This window comes from Polypterus senegalus, chromosome 7, assembly GCF_016835505.1.
Source record: "Polypterus senegalus isolate Bchr_013 chromosome 7, ASM1683550v1, whole genome shotgun sequence".
NCBI classification, from domain to species: Eukaryota; Metazoa; Chordata; class Cladistia; order Polypteriformes; family Polypteridae; genus Polypterus; species Polypterus senegalus.
Window position 1 is genome coordinate 169551028 of NC_053160.1, and position 26858 is coordinate 169577885.

The following is a 26858-nucleotide window of genomic DNA, read 5'->3' on the forward strand; positions in this document are numbered from 1 at the left end:
TATATAAACATATATATACATATACATACATATCTACATATATACACACACAGCTATTTCGTATCAGTGCAATACGCTGTTTGTTAAAACGGATGACACCCGCTCTTACGTGCAAGTCTGCGTGGATATTATGAACTATCGTATTTGTTCAAGTTCTATTTAAATTTTAAATAGAAGGAATTTTTATTTAGTCGACAGAAATATCTTTGGTAGGAATGGTAAAAACAGACAGGAATATTATTCCTGAATAAATCAACTCAAACCTTAAACAACTTATAATATTTTGCTCTCCATAAAAATATATCCTGTCTAAATTATACAAGTTAGAAATAAAGTAAACATTAAAAGAACAAACATTCAAATTTCTTTACTCTTATGTAATTTTATATTTTATAAAAATAAACTTAGATTTTAAATATCCCAAAAGATTTTGCTCTCCATAAAAATATATCCTGTCAAAATTATACAAATTCAAATATGAACATGCTGCATAACAAAACCTGGAAATATAAATAAAATGTGTTCCTTTCAGCAATAACAAATCAAATCATTCAGTTGTCTTTGCTCATATGTCATTTTAGAGCTGGACACCTGGCATCTTTTTTTGGCCACAGGTTCGTTTCTGTTTGCTGTGAGGTTCTGTGTTGTGGAGATTCTCAGGATGGATTGCAGGTGCTCATCAGTGAGCGACTCCTGTGTGCTGTTTTGTTAGTCTTTATCACTGAGAAGAGCTTCTCACACAGATATGTGCTACCAAACATGCACAAGGTTCGAGCCGCATGTAGACGGACTTTTTTTGTTCTTCAAAGTCACCAAAGCGCCGTGCAAACTCAGTGCGCTCAGTTTATCAGCAAAGTGCGTATTTGGGAACACCGTAGTGACGACTTGGTTTAACATTACTTGGTAATAGGGAAAGTGGGGCAAGTGGTTGTGTCTCCCATAAAAGCAGCCTCAATTGAAATCACTTTGTGATTGTGCACGGTTAAAAACGTCCGCTGAAGTGTCAGATTCTTATTTAATTCTTCTGCTTTCTGTATCTTCTGCATTGCATTCAGGTCTTTCAGGTTACCCTGATGTTTTGTTTTATAGTGCCGTCTTAGATTAAATTCTGTAATTACAGCCACATTAGCTCCACAAATGAGACACACGGGTTCAGTAAACATATACTCAGCCTCCCATCGGTTTTAAAGGCTCTATTTTCAGAATCAACTTTTCTCTTCAGCATCGTGTGAGCTAGCTTCGCAATAACTTGCAGCATCTTAAGGTAGACTTGATTAACGCGGTAACTGTTCGGCAAGGCAGCTGAAGCGCTGCATTATGGGATCTGTAGTTTATTGTGTTACCAGCGCTTCATATACCCGGGCTTTAATAACAATAATACAGTATATAAAATGATCTCGGGCGGATATAATTACACGCCGGGCGGATGTGGCCCGCGCCCTTGAGTTTGACACATATGGACTAAATAGAACTTGAAAAGATATATTTTTCAAATGTGATCGCGCAATTCAGATAGAGTTGACGCGCACTACAGCCTGCATGCCTCAATAAGTCATCCTCCCCTTGCCCTTACTTTTTTACCGTTCATCTAATGAATACACTGAGTATGGCTTTACCAAAACAATCACTGATGGCGAATAAAGTATCCATTATTCGAGTATGTAGATCGGGTTATATATATATACATATATATATATATATATATATATATATATATATATATATATATATATATATATATATATATATATATATATATACCGCGTATCGCAGCGAGAAGTAGTGTGTTAAAAAGGTAGAAAAAGAAAAGGGAACATTTTAAAAATAACGTAACATGACTGTCAATATACAGTATTTGTTTTGTGAGTGTTACTGGGTGTTGCTGTCATCAAGGATTTGATTATCATTATTTCTTTCAATCAGGTTCGTATTTGTAGGATGTGTTGTGTTCAAGTTACATTCCGTGTTTGTCAATCGTTGTAAAGATGACAGGTTTCATTCATCGATTCGTTTCTTACTGCATCAATAAACAGCTCGTCTTCTTCTTTATCTGAGACCTGACACACTGCATGCAGGGGTTTTTTTTACACTGTCTTCCTTTAGCGGGACATTGACTTTTTCCAACGTGTGCTTTGTTTCCGCAGTAGTTGGATTTATGAATATGCTTGTATGTATGAGACGCTTCATATTTTTTCATATAATATGCCTTTTATCTGTGCACTGCGTCAGTTCACGTGAGCCGCTCGGTGTACATGCATCGAAGGTTCCCAGCTGTGCTGGTGCCATCTGGTGCTATGTCCGTGGCTGTATTTAATGTTACCTTAGTCCTGGCACTTAAAACTTTCTCTCGCAGTTTCGCTGAGTTTGTGTCAAACACCACCCTGACCATCTCATCTTCCTCTGCATAAGCACAGTCCTTCACCCGTGAATATTTAGTGGCAGTTTGCTATTGGATTGCCGCTGACGGACGGCCTTATATGGGCAGGCACTAAATTACAAACGCCAGCGGCAGCCTGTCTATGAACTTAATTTAAAGTGTAGGTTTACACCGTACTTTGTTTCCGAAGTAGCAGAACTCATCAATATGGTTGTATATGTCACTCGCTCGCTTCTTATTGTTTCGCTGCATTCTCAATTATATAATGCATATTTTCTTCAGCGCTTTTTGAGGTCTTCCTGGTTTTCTATGTACTGCGTGATTACGTGGGAGGCGTGTCACACGAAACTCCGCCCCCACGGCGTTGAAGCTCATCTCCATTACAGTAAATGGGGAAAAACTGCTTCCAGTTATGACCATTACGCGTAGAATTTCGATATAAAACCTGCCCAACTTTTGTAAGGAAGCTGTAAGGAATGAACCTGCCAAATTTCAGCCTTCCACCCACACGGGAAGTTGGAGAATTAGTGATGAGTCAGTGAGTGAGTGAGTGAGTGAGTGAGTGAGGGCTTTGCCTTTTATTAGTATAGATAATAGGCAACGACTCTTGTATTCTATTCTTGTGTGTGATAAAGAGTGGAGGAAGAAAAACTTGAAAGTTTAAGAAGAAGACTTTGTACTGTGACTTGTTTAGTTCAATTAAATTAAACAGAACTTGTTTGCTTGTTTTGCTCACCACAGGGAAACAGGAACAGTTAAATGAGATACTTGGGGTTGTCTAGCACTCTTCAAAGTACTGGTTCTTTCATTCCATTTTATTTTTCTTTCCTGGGTTGTGTGGTTCCTCATAGAACTATTGCTTGATAAAGCACCATTCCATTCTGAGATGTTTTCTCTGCATATGACGTTGGTTCTTTGTGCATTGAAAGCCTTTCTTGTATAAAATCTTTATAACGTATCATAGTCTGCCTCACAGGACACTAATATATTAGGAGAACCTGGACTTAGCCGGTGTTATTGTAATCATATCATCTTTTTCTGGAGTTTCACAAATCTGTTATTATCTGTTTATGGTTATTTACTGTATGGAGTCTGTTATGGATCCAAATAAATACAGGTCGTCATCGACTTACAACCTGTGCGTCTTATGATCATTGACTTATGACCGCGACCGTGTCTCATGAGCAAAAGACAGTTTTCACCACATCAGCTCTTTATGCTGTGACTCATTAATTTTGGTCTCAGCAGTTTCGACTACATTTAGTTACATTTGTCTTACAGTTACAGGAAAAAATTAAATTGATCTCAACACAAAAATGAGGATGACCAAACAGTATGAGGGAGGAATCAGCAACATTTATTTCTATAGCACAGTTTCATGCAAATGATGTAGCTCAAAGTGTTTACAAGAGGAAGAAAAAAAAAAAATATATAAAATAAAATTGGGCAATACTAATTAACAAAAAATAGAGTAAGGTCTGATGGCCAGGGAGGACAGAAAAAATAAAAGAAAACTCCAGAGGGCTGGAGAAAAAAGACAAAATCTGCAGGGGTTCCAAGGACATGAGACCACCCAGCCCCCACTAGGCATTCTACCTAACATAAATGATCTTCATCAGTCCTCATGGTGTTCAGGATTCATGTGGAAGAATTAGATGATGACGGTCATGTGGCCTTCAGTCCATCAATGTAAGGACTGCACGGTGCTTTGATCAGGTGGTGGTGGCACAGATCGGAAAAAGAACAGCAGAGAAAGTAGGAGTTAGTATGGATTTCGGAGCCACCAAGAATGATAATGATAATTAAATGCATATGCAGAATATCAGGGTTACACTAAAATGAAGCTATGAGAAAGCCATGTTAAAGTAATGGGTTTTTAAAGTGCTCCACCATATTAGACTAGAGACGAAAGGAAGCGAATGCGATCGCGTGTGACTTTAAGTTATCCCGTTGTAACCGGTGTTCACTGCACTCGCTGTACTGCTGTGCTCTGGCTTTGAATCCAGTTAACCTCCAAAGCTTCTGCATTGTGACTCGTAATGTGCCGCTTCATGCAAATCACCACTAAGGGGTAATGAAACCACCCCGAACTCCTTTATCTGTTCATGTTTATTATTAACAGTATGAAATGTTAAAACAGAGAACGTACGAGTGCTTAAACTCTGTCCTCCTGTCACAGTTAACACAATGAACACTGGGAGAGGCTGACACTCATGACGTAACATAACACGGGCAAAGAAAGGAACCGTGAAGCTGTTGAAGTTATCGGCACTGATATGAGCAGCAGTAATAATGAAACAAAATAATAAAAAATAATTTACAAAAAATAAATGATAGCAAATCTACGCAATGTGCTAAGAATGATGATAAAAAAGGATATAAAACAAATAATATGACTTAAGGGACTTATTATCCAGTAATAATACATGTGGTCAGATTTGAATACATATGCGGACGGGTCTGTGTTACATCCAGATCGACTTACGACTGGTCCGTCGGAATCGAATATGGTTGTAAGTTGACGACTACCTGTAAATGGTTCTTTCTAGGGCCTTAATGTGGATGGGTCTTTTGGGAACTAAAAATGGTGCCCCTATAGCATCCCTCTGAAGAACCACTCTGGCACCTTTATTTTTAAGAGTGAAGTTGACACATTAGCCACAGTTTTCGGGGTGTCAGGACAAAGAGAAACATTTTACCTCACCCATTGACATGTGTGGGACTCTGATTGATAGAAGATTTGAGAACATAGATTGTGCATTAACCAGAACATGGAAAGGGTGTTAGCCCCTAAACTATGAGTCTAAGGGGTATAGTAAGGAAGAACAAAGCCGACAAATATGGGTCTTGCCAAGCGATGCTTGTCTCTACCCTTCCATCAACATTCATCCAGAGGCCACATCGCATTGAAAATTGAAAGAGCCACCTGAAAACCACTGTGGGCACATTGGGTGCCAAGCTGCTGTCCATCCAAGGCTACATGGCTGTCACGTCCATTATCGCTTTGCTTTTGCACATTAGGAATGCTAAAATATACTCCGACGTTTACTCTATAATGAGTGAAATACAAGTTTGAACTTGTTCGGTACTGTATTCTATTTTACTATCTGGGAACTAGAGGGTTCATGACAAGAGAACTAAGGAACTTCATTACTGGAGTCAACCTTGGTGTTTAAATGGTGAGTACAAACCAGCAGAGGGACGGAGATGGCTGCAACCTGATATGTAAGCTAGTGAGTGTAAATATGAGAAGGTAATACTTGGGTTTCAGGATGTTTAACAATCATGGGAATAGGCTCCACTCCATACTCAAACAGATGACATGTTATCTCATCTCATCTCAACTCACTTATTCCTCTTTAGGGTCACAGGGGTTGGAGTCTGTCCTATCAGCACTGGGCACAAGGTATGAAACAGCACTGGACAAAGCACCAGTCTCTTGCAGGGTCCATTCACGCACATGTCCACCCTCCCACAGGGAGTTTAGAGTCGCCCTTCAACCTGCATATGCTTCTCGAAGAGGCCCTTGCTGCCCTGACCCTGAATTGGAGCACAGCTGCTCCATTACAGTTTAAGGAGACTGGGATCAAATTAGTGACCACGGTTCTCTAGTGGCTGCATGTTCTCAGGGCTGTTTCGAGCCTTTTTGGAGCCCATAAATAATATACAGTAATCCCTTGCTATATCATGCTTTGACTTTCAATGCTTCACTCTATCGTGGATTTTATATGTAAGCATATCTAAATATATAACGTGGATTTTTCATTTGGACAATGGGTCTTTTTACTTCTGGTACATGCTTCCTCAGTTGGTTTGCCCAGTTGATTTCATACAAGGGACCCTATTGTCGGATGGATGAGAAGCTACCCAATCAGAGCACGCAGTTAAGTTCCTGTGTGCTGATTGGCTCAGCAACGGAGTGCCGAATTCGATTCTGCTGCTTTAACCAGTAAGTCTCATCTCGCTTATTCAGCATCAACGTGTTTCGCTGTGTAAAGAGTTAACTTTTGTGCATTTTCTTGCATTGTACATATTTATTGCTGGTGGCCTGTCTCTCGTAATGGCTGTAACATAACATGTAACATATGTGATATTAGAGACGCTCAATATCTTGTCTATAATATTTAGGTTTTACTGTATATAAATAGTGTGTTTACATACATAGTTTCAACAAATCTTACCTAATATTTAAGAGAATACAAAGGGCTTATGCTGTATAACTCTGTGGGAAATGTTTATAAGAGTGTGGGAGAGTTTATAAGGGCTTAAAATATATAAAAATACCCATATAAACATATGGTTTTTAATTCGAGGATTTTCACCTTTCGTGAGGGGTTCTGGAACGTAACCCCCCACAATAGGTGAGGGATGACTGAACCTGTTTTAGGACCCTCTCTGTCGTTTTTTTATGCATGAGTTGGGGGCCTTCAACTCACCATAGTTGTTCTTCTCGTGTTTGTAAGTCCACCTCAGCACTTGATTGTGTCAAGAAACAGAGACACATAAAACTAGTTGGGCTGCAGAGGTATTCTGTTCAAATTTGTGTTGTTGGTTTTAGTTTATCATGGTATTTGCCAATGGAAGAAGTTAGAAAAAATGATTTCCAGTGACACCATATGCCTTCCTCCATCACTGGTGCACAAATGAAGGTTTTGTTCATCTCCGAGGAGCCTTTAAGCCCCAAGAAGAGAAGAGGAAGGGCTAGAGGAGGAGGCTGGAGAAAGTTCACTGTTTATTTTTCCAGCTCCATGTCTTCCTTTCTGAAAACATAAGAGGAAAATAGTCGTGAGGCAGTGTAACATTTAAATCCAACAAATCAGCCTTCATAAAAGACCTGTCTGTGTCTATATCTATATGTATATAAAATCCGATGTCTGTTTGTCTGTCTGCTTTTCATGAGAAAACTACTTAACAGATTTAGATGGTTTTTTTTCTATAATTTTCTTGAACATTCCGGTTCATTTTGTGACTTCTCTCATCATGCTAAGTATAATAGTTTGCTTCCGAGAATCCGTGAGAGACACTGCGGGCTAAGGGAAGGGGGATGAGGCCCTCCTCATTCACGTGCCAGCCACTGTTTGAGTCGGTCTACCTCTCGCCACGTGTTGGAGCGTACCTTACCTCCGCTTAGCTAGCGATACTTGTTTGTTCAACAGACATTATCATCTACAGATTGTTAAGAAGTAACGTTTGACATTTTTGAGAGACAGAGATCAGAGCTTCATGTGTTTTAGATGGTAGCTGCTGATTGCCAGAGATACCACGGCTACGTGCTCTTCTCCCCACACGTGGAATGCTCTTCTGTCAGAGCTGAACACGATCAGATACAGTGCCAACGTCTAGCGATTTTTAAAGTTTGTCCTGTTTCACTACTATGTGGGCTCAGCCATGGGGAACAGCTAGTTATAAATAAAATGATTTGAAATAATGCAGTAAAATATAGTGTAGTATGAAGTATAAGGGGTGTTTTGTCTTGGTAGAGTAATATTTTACTCTGCTTTCCCCTTTTGTATCATTAATATGTAGCCTTTGTCAGAATGCCTCAAATCTCAGACTTGCCACTGTTTATAAGGTATTGTACTTTATAACCTCCCCACCTTCCCTTCTACATCTATAACCTCAGGCAATTAGGTGTAGTAAAAGACAAGCAGGAGTTAAGTTACACTTTAAATAATGTATTATTGATGATATTCATAAATAATAACAATATGCAAAGTACATTTGAATATTGACAACCATACAACCTAATAAATGGCGATGTGTAGTTTCAGGTGACACACAGACTTGTTAGTTACTTAAAATGTCTCTAGTTAAGTTATCATTTGTGGTCAGCTTTCTTCAGAATAGGCCGTATGCCTCTCTCAGTATGGCTGCCAAGCTGTGCTCTTCATTGTGTTGTCCTTGTCAGTTCATAGTGTGTGAGATGGTCTTTCATCAGTTTGGTAAGAGAGGGAGAGAGAGGTAAAGCAAGCACATTTATAGGTTTCATGTCCAACCCCTAGAGCCAATAGGGCGTCATGGTACTTAAAGGCTTTTTATACAAGCCAATTCCAAACAGCCATACTTCAGACCAATGAGGCAGAGAATACATTCACACCTGCCCTCAAAACCATACTTTAAGGTAAACTCTCTCTTTTCTGTGGGGGTTGACTGAGAGACTCCAGCAGAGAAACATTTACCAAACTTGTTTGAGGCATTTCCCCTAACCCTGTTGTAAAATTCAAAGAGACTCATTCCTGAAAAGGAGGGTAAACATGAATGCTTCTCACTAATGGAACAATAATATTACTTTGCTTTGCCTAAGTTACAAATAAAGACATACAAAATATTTATTAACATGTATGCAAAAATGTAACATCACAACCGGGGGGTTATCACTGGTGTATTACAAAAGATGTTCTTTTTTTTATTATTGTGTATAACCCCAATTTTACCATCATTTTTTGGTTTAGATCAGCTTTATGTTAGTTACAAATATTTTATATCTTACTGCGATGCTATGACTTTTTATTAGGTACCCTAACAGCCATATTGTGTTTACTACATCCAAGACCTTGCTAAGCAGGGATAACTGGTGTTGTGAACTATGAGGCCTGATCACTAAAGAGGTCCAGAGAATTAAGTCTCAAAAACTTCTAATTATGTCCACTAAAGGGGGAAATCACCATCAAACTCCGGTTAGAAATAAGAGCGAGCACTGAAACTTTATAAAATAAAAGATTTATTCTTCACAAAAGCTCCATGAAACACAAAGGCAACCCAAAGCAATCCCAACACAGATTCCAAAAGCACGATCAAAAAGCAGAAAGTCAAAAAACATAGAGATCCAAAAAATTCACAGAAATGTCCATAAACACAAGTACACACACCAACCCATCAACGAACGGGCAGGAACTGGGGGAGACCCTCCGGATTTATAGGGCGGAGGCAGTGGTGTAGCTAGCTTGCTGAAGGCCCCTGTGCAGCGCCCTGAGGTGGGCCGTTCCTGACTAGCATAACTCTTAGTAGTTTATTCATAACCGGGGCCGGCTGGGCAGTGGCATCCACGACCGCGTCATTATCAGATCACACGCTATTGACAAACAAACCAGCTCTCTAAATGAAATTTATAATAACCTTTTAAATCGCTTTATTACAGCTGTTGTAAGTTAGCAAAAATAAAATAAAGTGTGGTAATGGAATGTGGGAGGTGTGGGTAGTACATACATCTATGTAAAATGTGGACATGCTAATTTTCCAAGACAACTTTGTGAAAGAAGATGATTAAAATATAATGTAAGCTAGAAAGTAGAAACTGCTCTGTGCTATACAATGAAGTAATTTCAGTTTGTAAATAATGAAAACGACAACACCAGCTGAAAGGATACTACTACAGAATCGACCTGTTTTACACAAGTTCTAAGAAAATGGACATCATAAAGTGGTCACGCTCACAAATCCTCACGATCGTAACACAGTAAGCTATACTAAGGTACACAATAAAACAGATTACAGGCAGGATGGATTGAAAACTTACACAAAATGACAACAAGTGAGAGGAAGATGCCAGTGAAATGTCGGTGCTATAGTGTTCAACGAGAAGATCGGCAGCAGCATACAATTTGTCACCAGCCATCGAGGTCAGAGTTGATGGTAACAAGACATTGAATGTTGAAGCCACTGCATCGAGACTGTGAATCCTCATTTTTAGTTATTACATTTTAATTTTTTTAAATCTATATGGCCCTGAGTGGGCCCCCCAAGCTCGTAGGCCCTTGTGCTTTGCACAATCTGCACATTCCATTGCTACGCCAGTGGGCGAAGGGCAGTTCCCGGCGGTGATTGGCAGGAGGCTCTGTCTCTTGGCGGGGTCACCCACGAAACACAAGGAGCATAACAAAGACAGCTTATATACTTAGACAAAACCAAAGATAAAGATGCACAGTGTCAAAATAAAAAGAATTAAAAATTAAAAAAAGAGACATAAAACATGGGTCTGAATTCCAGCCAGGGAGACATGACAGCCAGTTGTGTGACAATTTTAAGTTGCACATCCTGATTATCCAAAATTATGGAAAAAACAGTTCAGCCTGTTGTTGTGTGTTTTGCTTGGTTGCTTCAAACTTCTGCTTGGAATAAATCACTGTGATTTCTGATCTGGGTTCAAGTTTTGACAAATGTTAGGACTGATTTTTGGTTATGAGTTAGGCTCAGTTAAACTATTCTCCTATATTAATTAGTATGCCCAGGGCCAGGAGATTGGGGACAAACTCTGGAGCAGACATTGTGTAGGTGAAGTTTGGTGCATTTTAAGTCAGTGATGGCGAACCTTTTGGGTTCAGTGTGTCAAAAATTCTTAAAATGCCTAACTTGACTTTGCTGGCATGTTGCGCCCGGTAAACAAAAGAGAAACAACTCTTTACATATTAATTTAATAAAATACAGCCCAGTCATGAGTGGTGCTTTGTATTATAAAAGTAAAAGAAAAATCAGTGACTTGCTGTACAATGGAGAAATTAATATCCACAATAATCATTGGGCTTAAAATAATGCATTAAAGTATTACCCTACTTTTAATAATAATTTTGAATTGAACTGAAAAACAAATATGAAACAGATTACATTTGATTTGACATCAATTAATGCTTTTCTTTGTTGCTGAGTTTTAATAGATAAGTCTGAAATTGATGGTAGGTACTTTGTGCACTAAGCAAGTAGCACTAACTTCATCTGTCAATCGGTTTCTTTTGTCCATTTTAATGTTGTTTTGTACTGAGAATAAGGTCTTGCAAAACTACAGTGTGTAAAATAAGGAGGGATTAAGAGGGACAGTTGATATAAATGTAAAGCAGCACTCGCTTAGAAATGAAGACTACTTACCCTTTGCAGAAGTTTAACCACGGAGAGAAAACAATGTCGGCACTTGACTTTGTAGACTTATCAAGACAGCATACCCAAATAGTCTTTGAGGTGATAACTTCCTTACTTCTGCAGCAGGGATGTTTATGGGAGATCTGAACTGCACCGTGAAAAAATCGAGAGTGGTCTCCCTTCGACTTTCTCATATACTCAGATATGGGGATGGATATTTGAGAATATTGATTATATTTTTATATTATGTACATTGAAGAACCATCAACAACAAATTAAATTAATAATATATTGAACAATTATTATTAAAAGTAGAGTTGAATAAATCAGACTCCACTTCTGGTTAACGTAAATAGCCCAAAAGTTTATATACATCTACATTTGGTACCTGATACTTGTATGCAAAATTTGGTTGACCAAGTGAAAGCGTACTCATGTTATCATGTTTACATACACACACACACACACACACAGACATAATTCCAAAAATGGTATATTTGGAGTCGGGGAGGTCTAAAATGTTGAGATTCGTCAAAATCTTAAAATGAAATTTTTGGAGGTTTCCAATACTTTCCTTACAAGAAAGTAAATCGGACTCAGGGAGGCCTAAAACATCGAGATTCATTAAAATCTCATGGTCAAATTTTTGGATGATTACAATACTTTATCTATACTTCGCATACAAGAAAGTAAAAAATCAAAGTACTGTACAACACAAAATGTATTTTTATACAAATCAGAGATGACCTTGGAGTGTGACAATACTTTTCCTATACTTCGTATATCCATCCATTTTCTAACCCGCTGAATCCGAATACAGGGTCACGGGGGTCTGCTGGAGCCAATCCCAGCCAACACAGGGCACAAGGCAGGAACCAACTTGGACAGGGTGCCAACCCACCACAGGACACACACACACAATTTAGAATCGCCAATCCACCTAACCTGCATGTCTTTGGATTGTGGGAGGAAACCAGAGCGCCCGCAGGAAACCCACACAGACACGGGAGAACATGCAAACTCCACGCAGGGAGGACCGGAAGCGAACCCGGGTCTCCTAACTGCGAGGCAGCAGCGCTACCACTGCGCCACCGTGCCGTACTTCGTATATGAGAAAGTAAAAAAATCATGGGATGACGTTTATTTTGTACGTTCCCGTATGTTTTTGAAAATATCGCAAACGTAGTATGTACGGCTGCGGTGGGTTGGCACCCTACCCAGGATTGGTTCCTGCCTTGTGCCCTGTGTTGGCTGGGATTGGCTCCAGCAGACCCCCGTGATCCTGTGTTTGGATTCAGCGGGTTGGACAATGGATGGACGGACGGATAGTATGTACGGGCTATGTACGAGATAAGGGTTATCCCATCATTTTTTTTCATTGTGTGGTTCAGAGCTTCTGTAGTTGTTGAAGTAGCTCGTAGCACAAAATAATTCAATGCACTTCACACGCAACAAATGTAAAAGCTGATTTCACCCAACTGATAATGCCCTCATTTTGGAGACTGCAGTTGCAGATCTCGCACTTGTGCCATGAAAACGAGCTTCTGGTGCAGCAGTTAGAAGTCAACAGAATTGTGCGGCTGCTGTGATGAAAGAGGATGTGCTGATATCAATGGCGAGAATCCATTTTAAGCTCTGGGTGGTGCAGGGTCTCACATTTCTTATATTTTGGTAACTCATGTCTTGGTGAACACCGGTGTGTCACCCAAAATGTTGTGGCGTGTCCCCTTTGACATGTGTGTCATAGGTTCGCCATCACTGATCTAAGTCTAAGTGGGTTTTTCTCCAGGTCCTGTGGGTTTCCCAGAAACTTTAAACTGTGGGTGTGCACATGAGTGTGACGGCTCCTTGTCCTGGGCTGCTTCCTTTCACCTGATTGCCTCCATGATAGACTCCAGCCCCCAGTATCCCTAAAGCTGGATTAGAAAATGACTGTGAGGGAGGATAATTTAATAGACTCTATTACATTTAACAAAGAAAAGCAGAAAACTCTCTCTATAAATTGAAAATTTTGTGCAGGGCATTCTGGTCTAATCTGCATAAAAATGTCAGAAATCCAGTCTTGCCTCCTTCTCCCAGTACAAGCAGCTATTTCATGGGAATGCAGTAAAGAAAATGTGGAAAATTAAAGGTCATCCTTGTGAATACAGCCTATTGTTGGTTTGGGAAGTTACCCAGATGTGTAATTTTATCAAGATACAGAGCAGTACATTATGAGGCACAATTGCAGTGATTGTCAAAAGCCAACATCAACTGAAAGGGAGCCAACAATTTGACTTCTGCTTAAAGTTTTGAGCCTGTGTGTGGTGTGTTCTTTAAGAAACCAAAAAGTGCAAACGTAAAAAGAATCAGTGGCACCAGCTGTAAAGTCACCCCTCAAAGGCTGAATTAAAGTGAGTCGAGTTTTTCATAATCCACACAAGCCTTCTTTGCTCAGATTTGAGGAGGAAAATGAAGTTCCCAAAAATTAACATGACCACCCAGAAGGCACACGATTTAAGAACTAATTGGAGGTCCAAGTGTAGTGATGTGGGAAGACTGCACTGGAAAGATAATGTAGATAGAAAGTCACCCAATTGAAAAATAAAATGCAGTCAGCCTTGGATATAAACTCATGTGGTGCTAGAGCAAGAGAATCCAGGGATCACCTGATAAGGAAGGCAGAAGTGAATGTCAGCACAGGATGCAAGTTGAAGGCACAGACTGAGGCCAGCCTGGCCATCAGCAGGTTGCAATACAAAGAAGTTCTGGGGAAAGTGCAAGACACCCGAGTAGGACAGGGTGGAGGAGAAGCAACACTGATATGGAGTAAGGCCACAAAGCAGCAGAGAAAGACGATAGTTGTGGAGGAGGTTACATGGGTGGAGCATGAGTGCTACTTTTTTAAGGCAGTGTCCCAGGACCAGCAGGAGGCCTAAACACCTAGAGTCGTCAGCTGGGGCAGACTTCCGAAGGATACCACAGGCATGGCTGAGATTCTTGATAAGGGCGACATACGACACTCTCTCGCTGTATGGTTTGGGAGTGAGGAGAAGTGCCCACTGTGTGGCACCAGTAACAAAGGTCCCCAGCACATTTTGTCGGGATGCAAGGTTACATTGACACTAGTGTTGAGGAAGTTGGCTGATCTATTAGAAAGGAGCAGGGTGGTGGCAACTAACACTTCAGAACTCCATTAGACAGACACTGTATTTGCTAAATAAGGTGATATTCCCCCCAAAAAAAGCATCAGGAAAGTCATAGTCAGGAGCTTGGGAGTTGAGGGTGGACTTGGATAAGCAGCTGGTTTTTCCATCAGAAATCAGTCAAACACCATTAAGACCAGACACTGTAATGTGTTCTACAGCTACCAGGAAGGTCCTCATCATCGAATTTACCATCCCTTGGGAGCATGGGCTAACAGTAGCACATGAGTACAAGTACCTCAAGAGCTCTGAGTTGGCAGCAGAGTGGAAAGAGGCAGGCTGGGCGACTTCCATCCACCCAGTAGAGGTCGTATGTAGGGGCTTTGTAGTTAAATCAGTAATTTGGCCCCTCTGGGCTACGGGTATGACTGGGTGGGGAGATGCCCCCATTTGGGCACTGCTCTCCCACTGGGATATGTACTGGGTAGAGATCAACATGGTGGCACCATGTGATGGCCCTGCAGCTGACCTAATGGGCATTGGTGGAGGTATTCAGGCAAATGCTGAGCAGGAATAACATAATAGTTAAATAATTCAGAAATCATTAACTAAATACACAAACAGAGGCACAACTACTGGCACCTGTCGATGAGCACAATTGACTCATACACAGGAAGCAAAGTGTAATGGTGAGGAGATCTTTTTCATAATTAGGTGATGATATGAGAAGTCAATGAAAATGACCCTTTTTAGATTGCAATATGCAAGCTTTCGAGGCAATTCAGGCCCCTTCTTTAGGTGATGTTAAAAGTGGTGACCCTCAGGGGTCAGTGCTGGGGCCGCTGCTCTTTTTAACATACGTAAGCAATCTGGACAAGAAGAAGGTTTAGTTTTGCAGATGATACCAAACTAGCTGGAAGGACAGATAATGTAGAATCCTCTAAACTATTGTAGAGGGACTTGTGCAGCACACAGACTTGGGCAGATGAAATGTAATGCATGGCAATATAAAATATTACATGTAGGAAGTAAAAATGTTAGATTTGAATACACAAGAGGAAGTCTGATACTTAAGCATACCCCTTATGAGGAGGACCAGGGAGTCATAGTGGGCTCATCACTGTCAACATCCAGACAAGGTACAGAAGCCATTAAGAAAGAATATAGGATGTTGGGTTATACTTTGCGATGCGTGGAGTACAAGGCAAGGGAGGTTATCTTAAATTATGAGGCATCATCTGGAGTTCTGTGAACAGTTTTGGTCTCCATTTACAAAAAAGACAACGTCCAGGGAAGAGCGTCTAGGCTGGCTCCAGGACTGAGAGGTGTGAGCTATGAGGAGAGATTGAAGGAGTAGAAGTTTTCCAGTTTAAGCAAGCGGACAATGAGAGGAGACTTGATTGAAGTGTTTAAAATTATGAAAAGAATCAGCACAGTAGATCCCAGTTGTTACTTTAAAATACACTTTGCATCAAGAACATGGAGACACGGTTGGAAACTTGTTAAGGGCAGGTTTGGCACAAATGTTACACAGTTTTTCTTCACAAAAAAAGAACCCCAGACACATGGAAGAAATTAGCAGGTAGTGTGGTGGAGAGCAGGACTTTGGGGACCTGACAAAACGGGGCTTTAAAGAGAAAATCCGATTATGTCGTAAAACTGGGAAGCATTTTGTTTACCCTGGAAATAAGTATTTCTTACAGAACGCTCAGAACATTATTCTACATCAAAGGTAAAAATGAACCAAGATTAATTGTAAGGGAAGTCTGGAGAAAGTAGAACTCATGGTGAAATTTAAAAGGAAAGCATCTAAGAGGACAACAATAAGCAATGAGGAATATTGAGTAACTTTAAAAATTATTCACCCCCTTGGAAGGTTTCACATTTTTTTATTGTGCAGCATTGAAAACTAATGGATTTAATTTGGCTCTTTTGACATTGATCAATATAAAAATACTCTTTAATGTCAAAATAGATCTCTGTTTTTTTAGGGGGGTTGAGTACTTTTAATCAGCACTCTAAATTGAGCAGGCATAGAGAGTATGTGGAGATGAAGTGAAAGGCACAGAGAAATTCAAAGATGGGAATGCAGTGAAAAAAACTTGAATAAAGCGGTCGAACTGAAATATGAGTTACATGGGAGTAACTCATCACTGAATATGAAAACCTGTGATCTGTTGGTTGCAAATTCACAACTAAATAGTGTGATGAATGTACTTAATAAGATAGAAGGGGTCAATGCAAAGTAAATGGCTGCACTGTTGTGCAAAAAATCGTGACAAGATTAGTTGCTTTCTTACTGGCGCATTAGTTGAAGGCGCCGACGTGTTACATGGTGGTGTTGCTTTATATATTATCTGGAAGGACGTGCTGAAGGCTCATTGTGCCATCACTGAATATCTGACTTCTGAGCAAGTTGCTTACAGTGACCGTGATAATTTTATTGACCTGAATACTGTGCGTCATTGGCCCAACAAATGTGAAAATAGTAGAGGAGGAGAAAACTGATCTGTGTTGTTAATAATAAAGCAGACAGCCTGCGATAAGTTGGACAAAGAAGCAGATTGATGAATTGATTAAGAAAAAATGCTGGGTCTCTCAAAAGACTTGGTGCCATGCAGTGTCAGTCTTTTTGTGAATATGAAGGAAGTTCTTTATGGTCATCAAAATGCTTCAGTTAAAGAAGTGCTTTATTTACAGAAAAGGTCTGGTGTTCTTTCATGACTGCATTACAAACCTTTTCGTTGTTGGGGGAGTGTGTGGAACTGTGTGCTGTGTGTGTGTTGAATAGTAAGTAAAACGAATAAAAATCAGGAGTGGTCTGCCCTAGACTTTCTCGTATACTCATATATATGTTGATTAATATTTGAGAAGTGAACCGCAAGACAATGATTATATTTTTATATTATGTACCGTATATACTCGCGTTTAAGTCCTCCCGCGTAAATGTCGGGGCTTGATTTTACCGTATAATTTCCAGTATTTTATAATGTTGGTTGAATAAGTTGAATGTGGGAAACTCACGCTATAGGTCCAAGAGATTATGATATGCTAACGTCTGCCTGAGAGAGTAACCACGGAGCACACTGCCTTTTTTGTCTATGTATTGTGCCTACGTGACCGCATGGTAATACCCAAACTATACGGTATTACCCGAACTGTTATGTGTATTTTGCATCTCATACACCTTTATTGTAAAAGCGTCCCTTATCTACGATGGAGCTTCCGATCAGAAGAAAATATGAAGCTGGTTTTAAATTAAAAGTCACTGAAGTGGCAAAAGAAATTAGTAACTGTGCTGCTGCAACAAAATTTGATGTGTCTGAGAAACTGATGCGAGATTGGAGGAGGCATGAAGATGTTAAAAAAAAATAATTAAGTGTCGTATTTCTGAATGGGCGTATAAGTCGGGGCTTGAGTTTATGATTGATTTTTCAGGTTTCAAGACCTGACTTATACGCAAATATATACGGTACATTAAAGAACCATCAACAAAAAATCAAATCAAATTAATAATATATTGAACAATTATAATAAAGTTGGGCGACACGGTGGCGCAGTGGTAGCGCTGCTGCCTCGCAGTTAGGAGACCCGGGTTCGCTTTCCGGGTCCTCCCTGCGTGGAGTTTGCATGTTCTCCCGTGTCTGCGTGGGTTTCCTCCGGGCGCTCGGTTTCCTCCCACAATCCAAAGACATGCAGGTTAGGTGGATTGGCGATTCTAAATTGGCCCTAGTGTGTGCTTGGTGTGTGGGTGTGTTTGTGTGTGTCCTGCGGTGGGTTGGCACCCTGCCCGGGATTGGTTCCTGCCTTGTGCCCTGTGTTGGCTGGGATTGGCTCCAGCAGACCCCCGTGACCCTGTATTCAGATTCAGCGGGTTAGAAAATGGATGGATGGATAATAAAGTTGAATAAATTGGACTCTGCAGCTGCATGAATAGAAAAGTACCACTTCCAGTTAGCAGAAATAGCTCAAAAGTTGACAACAATCTACGTTTTGTACCTAATACGTGTATGCAAAATTTGGTTGACCTAACTGAAAATGTACTTAAGTTATTGTGTTTACACACACACACACAGACATACTTCCAAAAATGGTATTTTCAGCGATCTAAAACGTCGAGATTCATCAAAATTTTAAGGTTTAATTTTTGGATGATTACAATACTTTCCCTATACTTTATATATTCTTCATTTATTGAAACTCGGTCAGCCTCTTTTCATTTGCTTTGCATAACACAACAATGGTAGTGCCATGATTTCTCTTGAAGAATGTGAATAAATTAACCAGGCCCAAGGATGTTTGTCGAATAGCTCTGCATCCGCCTCTATATAAAATACAAAATACAGTCTAACCTCACGCATGTGCCCATTAGTCATGGTTCCTTCCTTCTACATTCCCAAACATTCAATCATTTTCCAACTATAAGAGCAGATGCGTGTGGTAGATAGTGTTGAACAGGTGCACTCTCACCTCACTGACCCAGTGCTCTAGGTTTGAATCCCGAACCCAGTCATTGTCCATGTGAAGTTTACAGATTCTCATTGGGTCTGCACATTTCCTTAACCAGACATTCTGGTTTCCCTCCTGCATCCTTAAAACTGGCATGTTACAACTGGTTGGTAATTTCAAAATGGCCCTATATGAGTGGACTGGGACCCTATTCAGGATAACCTCCTGCCCCACGTGACCCTGAACTGGATTAAGTGGGTTTGAGAATGTTATGCTTAAATTAGGAAAGATCGCGGGATGGATGAAGAAGGTCATCCTTAAACTGTTAAAAAGAATATTTCCTAACTAATAGTACTATCTTGGCAGAATGGCACAGGCAGTTGAAGTATTTTTAGCTCCCCGACCTGAACAGTTCTTTTACATCCTTGGATCTTTGGTTGTGACTAACCACATCAGTGAACAAATAAAAGGGGGGACCACAAAGGAGAAAATGAGGCTGATTCTTTTTGACAAACCTCCGTCTTCTTGTGAAAGCCTTTCCCAGTCTAATGTTATTTTTGGAAATGTTTTCTGTGCTTTGGTGTCGTTGTGTACTTAGATTCTGATAAACTGCAATCCTATGATTGCTGTAGTACCACAGCAGCCTTTGCTTCATGAGCAATGCAATGTTTAACAAGTCCTTCCTATTTTTGTCAGGGGCATCGCCAAGGCGTGGAGGCAAGCTCATTATGGTGAAGGCTCAGGCCCAGTGCTGCTAGATGAAATGATGTGCACAGGGAATGAGCTGTCCATCGAGCAGTGCCCAAAGAGCCCTTGGGGAGAGCACAACTGTGACCATAAGGAAGACGCCAGTGTTTCCTGCAGTCCTCTGACCGGTAAGAATTGATCATTGGCATGAATGAGTCATAGTTTAGCTTGTCAGGATTGCCTCCTTGGGAAACAGCCACCAGACTAAAGAAGAACCTGGTTAGGGAGGTGACCAAGAACCCAATGGACACTTTAACACAGCTTTAAAAATCCTCTGATGAGATGTGAAGGACGATCATCTCAGCAGCATTCCATCAGTCGGACGTCAATAGTAGAGAGGCTAGACAGAAGCCACTGTTGAGGCATAGGACCGTGTTAAGGACTCTGAGAGCATGCAGAAAATGATTCTCCGGTCTGATGAGACAAACAATCTCCAAGCACTATGTCTGGAGAAGACCAGGCAGTGCTCATCTCCTGCCTAATACCGCCCCTGTGGTGAAGCATGGTGATGGTGAGAAACAGACTGGTCAGTACTGGGGGAAAGATGACAGCAGCCAATACAGATTAAATAATAGAAATCGTCTCATAAGTACTTTTAACACCGCAACAGAGCTGGGAAAATGCCTAAACTAATTTCTCTGTGGTGGCGCAGTGGTAGCGCTGCTGCCTCGCAGTTAGGAGACCCGGGTTCGCTTCCCGGGTCCTCCCTGCGTGGAGTTTGCATGTTCTACCTGTGTCTGCGTGGGTTTCCTCCGGGCGCTCCGGTTTCCTCCCACAATCCAAAGACATGCAGGTTAGGTGGATTGGCGATTCTAAATTGGCCCTAGTGTGTGCTTGGTGTGTTTGTGTGTGTCCTGCGGGTGGTTGGCACCCTGCTCAGGATTGGTTCCTGCCTTGTGCCCTGTGTTGGCTGGGATTGGCTCCAGCAGACCCCCGTGACCCTGTATTCGGATTCAGCGGGTTAGCAAATGGATGGATAATTTCTCTGTAAATCAAGATGTTTCTGCCATCCTACATGCATCTGGAATACTCTTCAGGATTGTTAGATATTCCTACATGTTGATAGTGTATGAAGTCTGTGGCCCTTCTCAGACAGTTCATGGCTTTCTCATTAATTGTTTGGCCTGTAGGACAGCAAGCTTGTCATGAGTTAAGGGCATTGTGTAGAATACGCCAGGACTCATTTTTCATTTTGATGTCAATGCTCACTTCTGTGATGACCAAAAGTGCCACACCTTTACTTCCTCAGACATATGAGGAAAGCCTGGAAGTCTTTATCTACGAACTTCTGTAGCAGAGTCCCTCTGTACTTGCTGTATAACATCCTGTTATGGCGCCTGCTCAGCTCAGGACTGCACAGCATGACAGAGGTTGATGAAGTCAGCTCAGAATGTTATTTGCACAGGGTTTCCTTCAAAATTAGTATTCAGATAACAAATGCTGCCCTAAAAAACACCATCAGTATTATTAAAGACCTCAGCCATCCAGCATAGTTACATTTCTCTCCCGTGCAAACCATACAGGACCATTAGCACTCAATCAGCTTGATTCAGGGGGTAGGTTGTAAGCCCCCTCACAGTGATGACTGCCTGGTTATTTCTTGTGTCCACTGCGTGATGTTACATTCACTGTGTGGCGTTATATTTAGTGTGTATGTTGTATTCGTTGTCTGCTGCTGGTATTGTATTAGGGTGGGAAACATGCAGGTAAGAATTCCATTGTAATGTGTACACACAATAATATCTTTAAACTTGAACTGATATAATATAATCCCTGCCACTGTTTTACTTTAGCAACAAAATGGATGAATCCACTTGAGCCTCAATGCTCAGCCAGCAGTCAGTAATGACTCAAAGCTCCATCTTTCTGGGTGCTCCAGGACAGCATAGTGTTACCTTGATGAGAGAGTAGAGGGGGAAACAGAAGAAATACTAAGGACAAAACACAAGCACGACTCATTGGGACCCAAGTCAAGTGGTACATTAGGAGAAAACCAATGGCAGACTCAGATGGCCTAGTCTGCTAAAAAGCATTGTATATTGTACTTCATGAACTGAAAAACTTTCAGTCACTGATAAAATTTTCAAAACTGCACATAACATGTAATGTACCAAGAGAGAAACTATTTGCCCACTACTCAGTATATAAAGATTTAAAAAATTAGAAAAACTTTGACAAGAACAGCCCAAGCAATCTTACTCACCTAATTTCTCCAAAACAACATCAAGCTGAGGTTTGAAGGACCCTAAATTCCTACTGTCTCCCACACTACATGGGAATGTAGTCCACGTTTCTACAACAACAACATTTATTTATATAGAACATTTTCATACAACTGTGGTGGGTTGGCACCCTGCCCAGGATTGGTTCTTGCCTTGTGCCCTGTGTTGGCAGGGTTTGACTCCAGCAGACCCCCGTGACTCTGTGTTCGGATTCAGCGGGTTGGAAAATAGATGGATGGATGGATGGATAGATTTTCATACAAAAAATGTAGCTCAAAGTGCTTTACATAATGAAGAATAGAAAAATAAAAGACACAGTAAGAAAATAAAATAAGTCAACATTAATTAACATAGAATAAGTAAGGTCCGATGGCCAGGGTGGACAGAAAAAAAACAAAAAAAACCTCCAGACGGCTGGAGAAAAAAGTAAACTCTGCAGGGATTCCAGACCATGAGACCACCCAGTCTCCTCTGGGCATTCTGCCTCACATAAATTAAACAGTCCTCTTTGTATTTAGGGTTCTCACGGAAGGACTTGATGATGATGGTCATGTAGACTTCGGGCTTTTAGTCCATCAATGTTGGAGCATCATGATGCTTTGAGTGGATGGTGCTGGCGTAGGTCTGTATCGCTCAGTGTGTGAAGAAAAGTCTGTGGTATAGCGAGTCCATGGCTCAGATGAAAAGCCCAGTTTTTACATAGATAATCGCCGCACTTGCAGCTTATAGAGGGGGCATGGTAGTGTGGCCGGAGCGGTTCTCTGACGCTATGTGAGGCGGGCGTTTCCTTGCTTTTGTGCACAGGTGAGGAATCGTCGGCATCCATAATTGATACTGGGAGTCACTAATCTCCACACCTGAGCCACATCCCTATTATATAAAGTCTGAGGGGGAGAAAAAGAAACTGAAAAAGGAAAGTGAATGGAGTTTAAGGGAGAAGAAGTCGGCAGGAAGCTGAACGCCGGTGCGTGCATGCATGAGTGAGAGCAGATAGCTAGAGAGAGCAGGTAGCTGGAAGGAGAGCTCCTCAGGAGTGTTAGACTGACACTCAAGGGCAGCTAAAAGTGGTTGCTCCTGCTGAGCGTTTTGTAGGAGCAGGAGTGACCGGAAGGTGGTTGGCTCACTGCAAAAGGTAGCAGGAATCGGGAGGCTTGGGTTCTCCCTACAACCAGGACACTCACACTGGGGCTGCCACCTCCCAAGTCTGGAGAGTCCTATGTAACCAAGGACCACAGGGCTATAGACTAGGAGAAGGTCAGCTGCAGGTAGGGTGACTCCCCTGGTGCATAGCCTGGATGGAAGAAGCAAGGGAGCCGCCAGTAGAAGAATGCACCGGGCTTTGTTTTAAAGGACTGCTTCCAGCTCTAATAATTTAACTTTGTTTTTATGGATTTATTGATTGGATTTTAACCTTCACCTTTTCACTGGTGTTTAATGGATTATTTATTTATTGAATTTTAGATACACTGCTCTGTTTATTTTGAACACTGTTTTGGTTTTGCTGTTTTTTGCACCATGCCCTTGCTTCGTTGTGATGTCTTCACTGTCCAGCTCATCTGGCGACATTACCGATGGTGTTCGGTTCAAGCGCTCCCAAAAGAAAGATGGGAGCATAGAGTAGAACCCGCATCGTCACAAAGTCTTCTAACATTTGTGTGAAATCTGCCCTTAACAAGTTTTCAACTGTGTCCCCATGTTCTTGTTGAACCCATTTTAAAGTAACAGCTGGGATCTCCTGTGCTAATTCCTTTCATTACCTTAAACACTTTGATCAAGTCACCCATTAATCCTCATTTAGTTAAACTGAAAAGGCTCATCTTCTCCAGTCGTTCCTCCATAGCTCATACCTCTCAGGCCCAGAATCAGCCCAGATGCTCTTCTTTGGACTTTTTCTAGCTCTGCTATGTCTTTTTTTAGTAGGCTGAAGACCAAACCTGCATGTAGCACTTTGGATGAGGCCTCACCAGTGCGTTAAATAACATCAACATAACCTCCTTTGACTTGGACTCCACACATTGTGAAATACCTAACTTCCTGTTAGTCTTCCTAATGCATTCTAATGTAGATAGTCATGAGGCCATTATGATCCTGGGGTCTTTCTCGGGTTAGGGTTAGGGTTGGGTTATTAAGGTGTCCTTTCAAGATTCAGACCTCCCATTGTGTTTTCATCTGCCATTTTCACACCCTACACCTAAAACTTTACCTTTACTGACATGAAATTTCATCAGCCATAAATCTGCCCAAGCCTGTGTACTGTCCAAGCCCTTTTGCAGTGACTCAATGGATCTGAGACTGTCTGCCATTCCTACTAGTTGGATATCTGCAGACTTAAAGAGCTTGTTATTGCCATTTATATACAATTAAAACACCGGTGGCCCAAGCACTGACCCCTGAGGTACACCATTTCACCTAATTCTGATCCTTACAGCATAACCCTTTCCTTCCTGCATTTTAGCTAGTTCCGCAACCATCTACACCTTACACCCTGAATTACCTCTTCTTTTAGACATAGAGACATTATATAGCAAAGTGTCTGACATGTCTAGTGATGGTTTAGCCCAGACTGTCGCCTAGTGCCAAGGGTGCTGACATTTATGCCAACTCAGGATGTGCCCCTGATCAGGTCACTTAACCTGCTTGCACTTCAATTGTAAAACATAATTGCTCTGAGATCAAAAAAAAATTTCAAGAAGTTTGAGGTAGGAGTCACTTATTTTGTGCACTGAGATGGGAAGAAGGACACTGCTAGTGCCCCCTTCGGGTGGAGGACGCAGGTTACTTTTAATGGTGCCTTTCTGCATTTTGACTATAGAAGATAAATTGTTTCATAAACTGTAAACAGGGAAAGATTGATAGAAATGACTTCCTTAGTAATGCAACAGGGGGCACAGGACAAAACAATAAACAAGTAGATGTCGGAAATGTTTCATTTAAAAAGTAAAAAGTGTGTGAGAAATTCTATCAGCGGTCCTCACTTACTTACACAAACACACTAGTAAAAGGGCAGTTTAGGTTCTCCAGTTAAGCTAAGCTGCCTGACTTTGGAATATGGGAGGAGGTCAGAGTGCCAGAAGAAAGCTCACATAGTCATGGGGAGGCCGTAAGCTTCACACAGACAGAGCAGCAGGACTAAGCACTGTGTCACCATGCTGCCCATTGTTTTACCATTTTGAATTTTATGTCTTCCAGATGGTAGCCTACGCTTGACAGGAGGAAGAGGCAGTCATGAAGGTCGCTTAGAAATATATTACAACAGTCAGTGGGGTTCGGTGTGCAGTAATGGCTGGACAAATGCCAACACTCAAGTGGTCTGCAGGCAGCTGGGATTCAGGTATGCTCCTTTACCTTTGGACTTGTACTATGCATGCGGTGGATTATTCTGAAAGGGTTGTCTGTAAGGTTAGTACGGGTGCTTCAGTGGATCCAATGCCCCAGGTGGGAGTCCTGAACCAATATATTGTGTGTGTGGAAAGAGGATGATTTTCTCTTCTTTAGATGTTTTTTTCCAAGCATTTTAGTTTTTCTCTCACATTTCCCATGATGTTCATGTTGGGGTGATTGGCCTTGTGTGTTTGTCTGAGTGGGCTCCCAGTAATAGACTGGCACTCCATCCAGGATTGGTTCCTGCCTTTTGCTTTTGCTCCTCTAAGAGTGTCCACAATTACATTAAAAGGTTTAGAGAATGGACTGTTATGTTATGTTGTAGTTGTCACCAGTGTGCAAATACCCCAATATATTCTGGAATTTCCTGTTGGCTGAACACTGGAATCTTGTTCTGGTACTACAGAATATAGAATAATTAGATGTGAAGAATTTTATCAAGTTATAATTTGCATATCTTAACTAGGCATATTGCATTATATATGAGTATGCAGTCTATACCAACAAAGTCCACGCCAGTTTTTCTGACACATCTATACTGATGCTGGCTGTCAAAGACCACTGAAGTTTTCCACAGAATGCTAACTGCCTTTAAAATGTCCTATCTGCTATGAACCCTTGTGTTGTCCTGCAGACTGCTGGGAATTGTAGTCCTCACAGTAGCACTGCCACTGAATCATCTCTCGTTTTGTGAACAACAATATATAGCAACACTGCACTCTAAGAGCCAAACAAGACTGATGATTTTACCGTCCCATTTTTAAGGGTCTCAAAACTAATACAACCTGGAAACAAGATATGGAGGGCTTAGACTGTTCTCATCATGAACATTGTCAGTTTCATGCTATCAACAATCACCATTACACTCTACATCCGGCCTATTCAAATGGCAGCCCAGAAGCGGGACACGTGCGACCCATAATGTACATAATATAAAAATATAATCATTATCTTGCAGTTTACTCCTCAAATATCCATCCCCATATCAGTATAGGAACAAATCTAGGGGAGACCACTCCTGATTTTTGATCTTATGGTCAGGTTTACAGATGTCTGGCTTTACTCTTGTAGTTCTACTTTTTGGTTTCTAATTTAGGCTTTGGCAAAAGATAGGACTGACTTTTTAGTTACGAACTTCAGTCAGTTTCTGACTTACGTTTCATCTCCCGATCCTTATTTAGAAATCTGTTTGCTACTTTCTTAACAATATGTAAGCTTTCGAGGCAGCTCAGGCCCCTTCTTCAGGCCTGAAGATGGGGCCTGAGTTGCCTTGAATGCTTGCATATCATATTCTTTGTAGTTAGCCAATAAAATGTGTCATTTTGCATGACTTCTCACTATATCCATATTGGCTAACATGGTACAACACCCTAGTACTATTTTCTTAATGAATCACAGATGTAAAGGATGTGGTCTCCTTCCTTGCCAATGGTTTAAGCCACTTGACTATTTTGGCCCATCCAGCCTGCTGCCGCACACTAATCGTGCTTTTCTAGCCCTGCCTGTGAAGATTTCTCAGCACCCTGAAACTCAGTAATGGTCGCTAAGTAATTTATAACATATACCACATATTTATTATTTTTTCAATGGGAAATCCTCCTAGCACCATTCTGATTTTCCGGTTTTCACTTGGTTTATTGAGATGATCCCAGAATCTATCATTGGACCTCCAGATCCCCATATTAGCACTCTTATTACCAGGCTTAC

General features: G+C 41.1%; 1 protein-coding gene across 2 annotated transcripts in view; it reads left to right on the forward strand.

The window, feature by feature from the left end:
• Positions 1 to 26858, forward strand: part of prss12 (serine protease 12) — a 138091-nt gene that overhangs the window by 25387 nt on the left and 85846 nt on the right. For both annotated transcript variants that reach the window (XM_039759608.1, XM_039759609.1), the window contains exons 5-6: positions 19498 to 19676; positions 24960 to 25101. In XM_039759608.1, coding sequence (XP_039615542.1) covers positions 19498 to 19676; positions 24960 to 25101 — 321 coding nt within the window. The remainder of the gene's footprint in view (positions 1 to 19497; positions 19677 to 24959; positions 25102 to 26858) is intronic.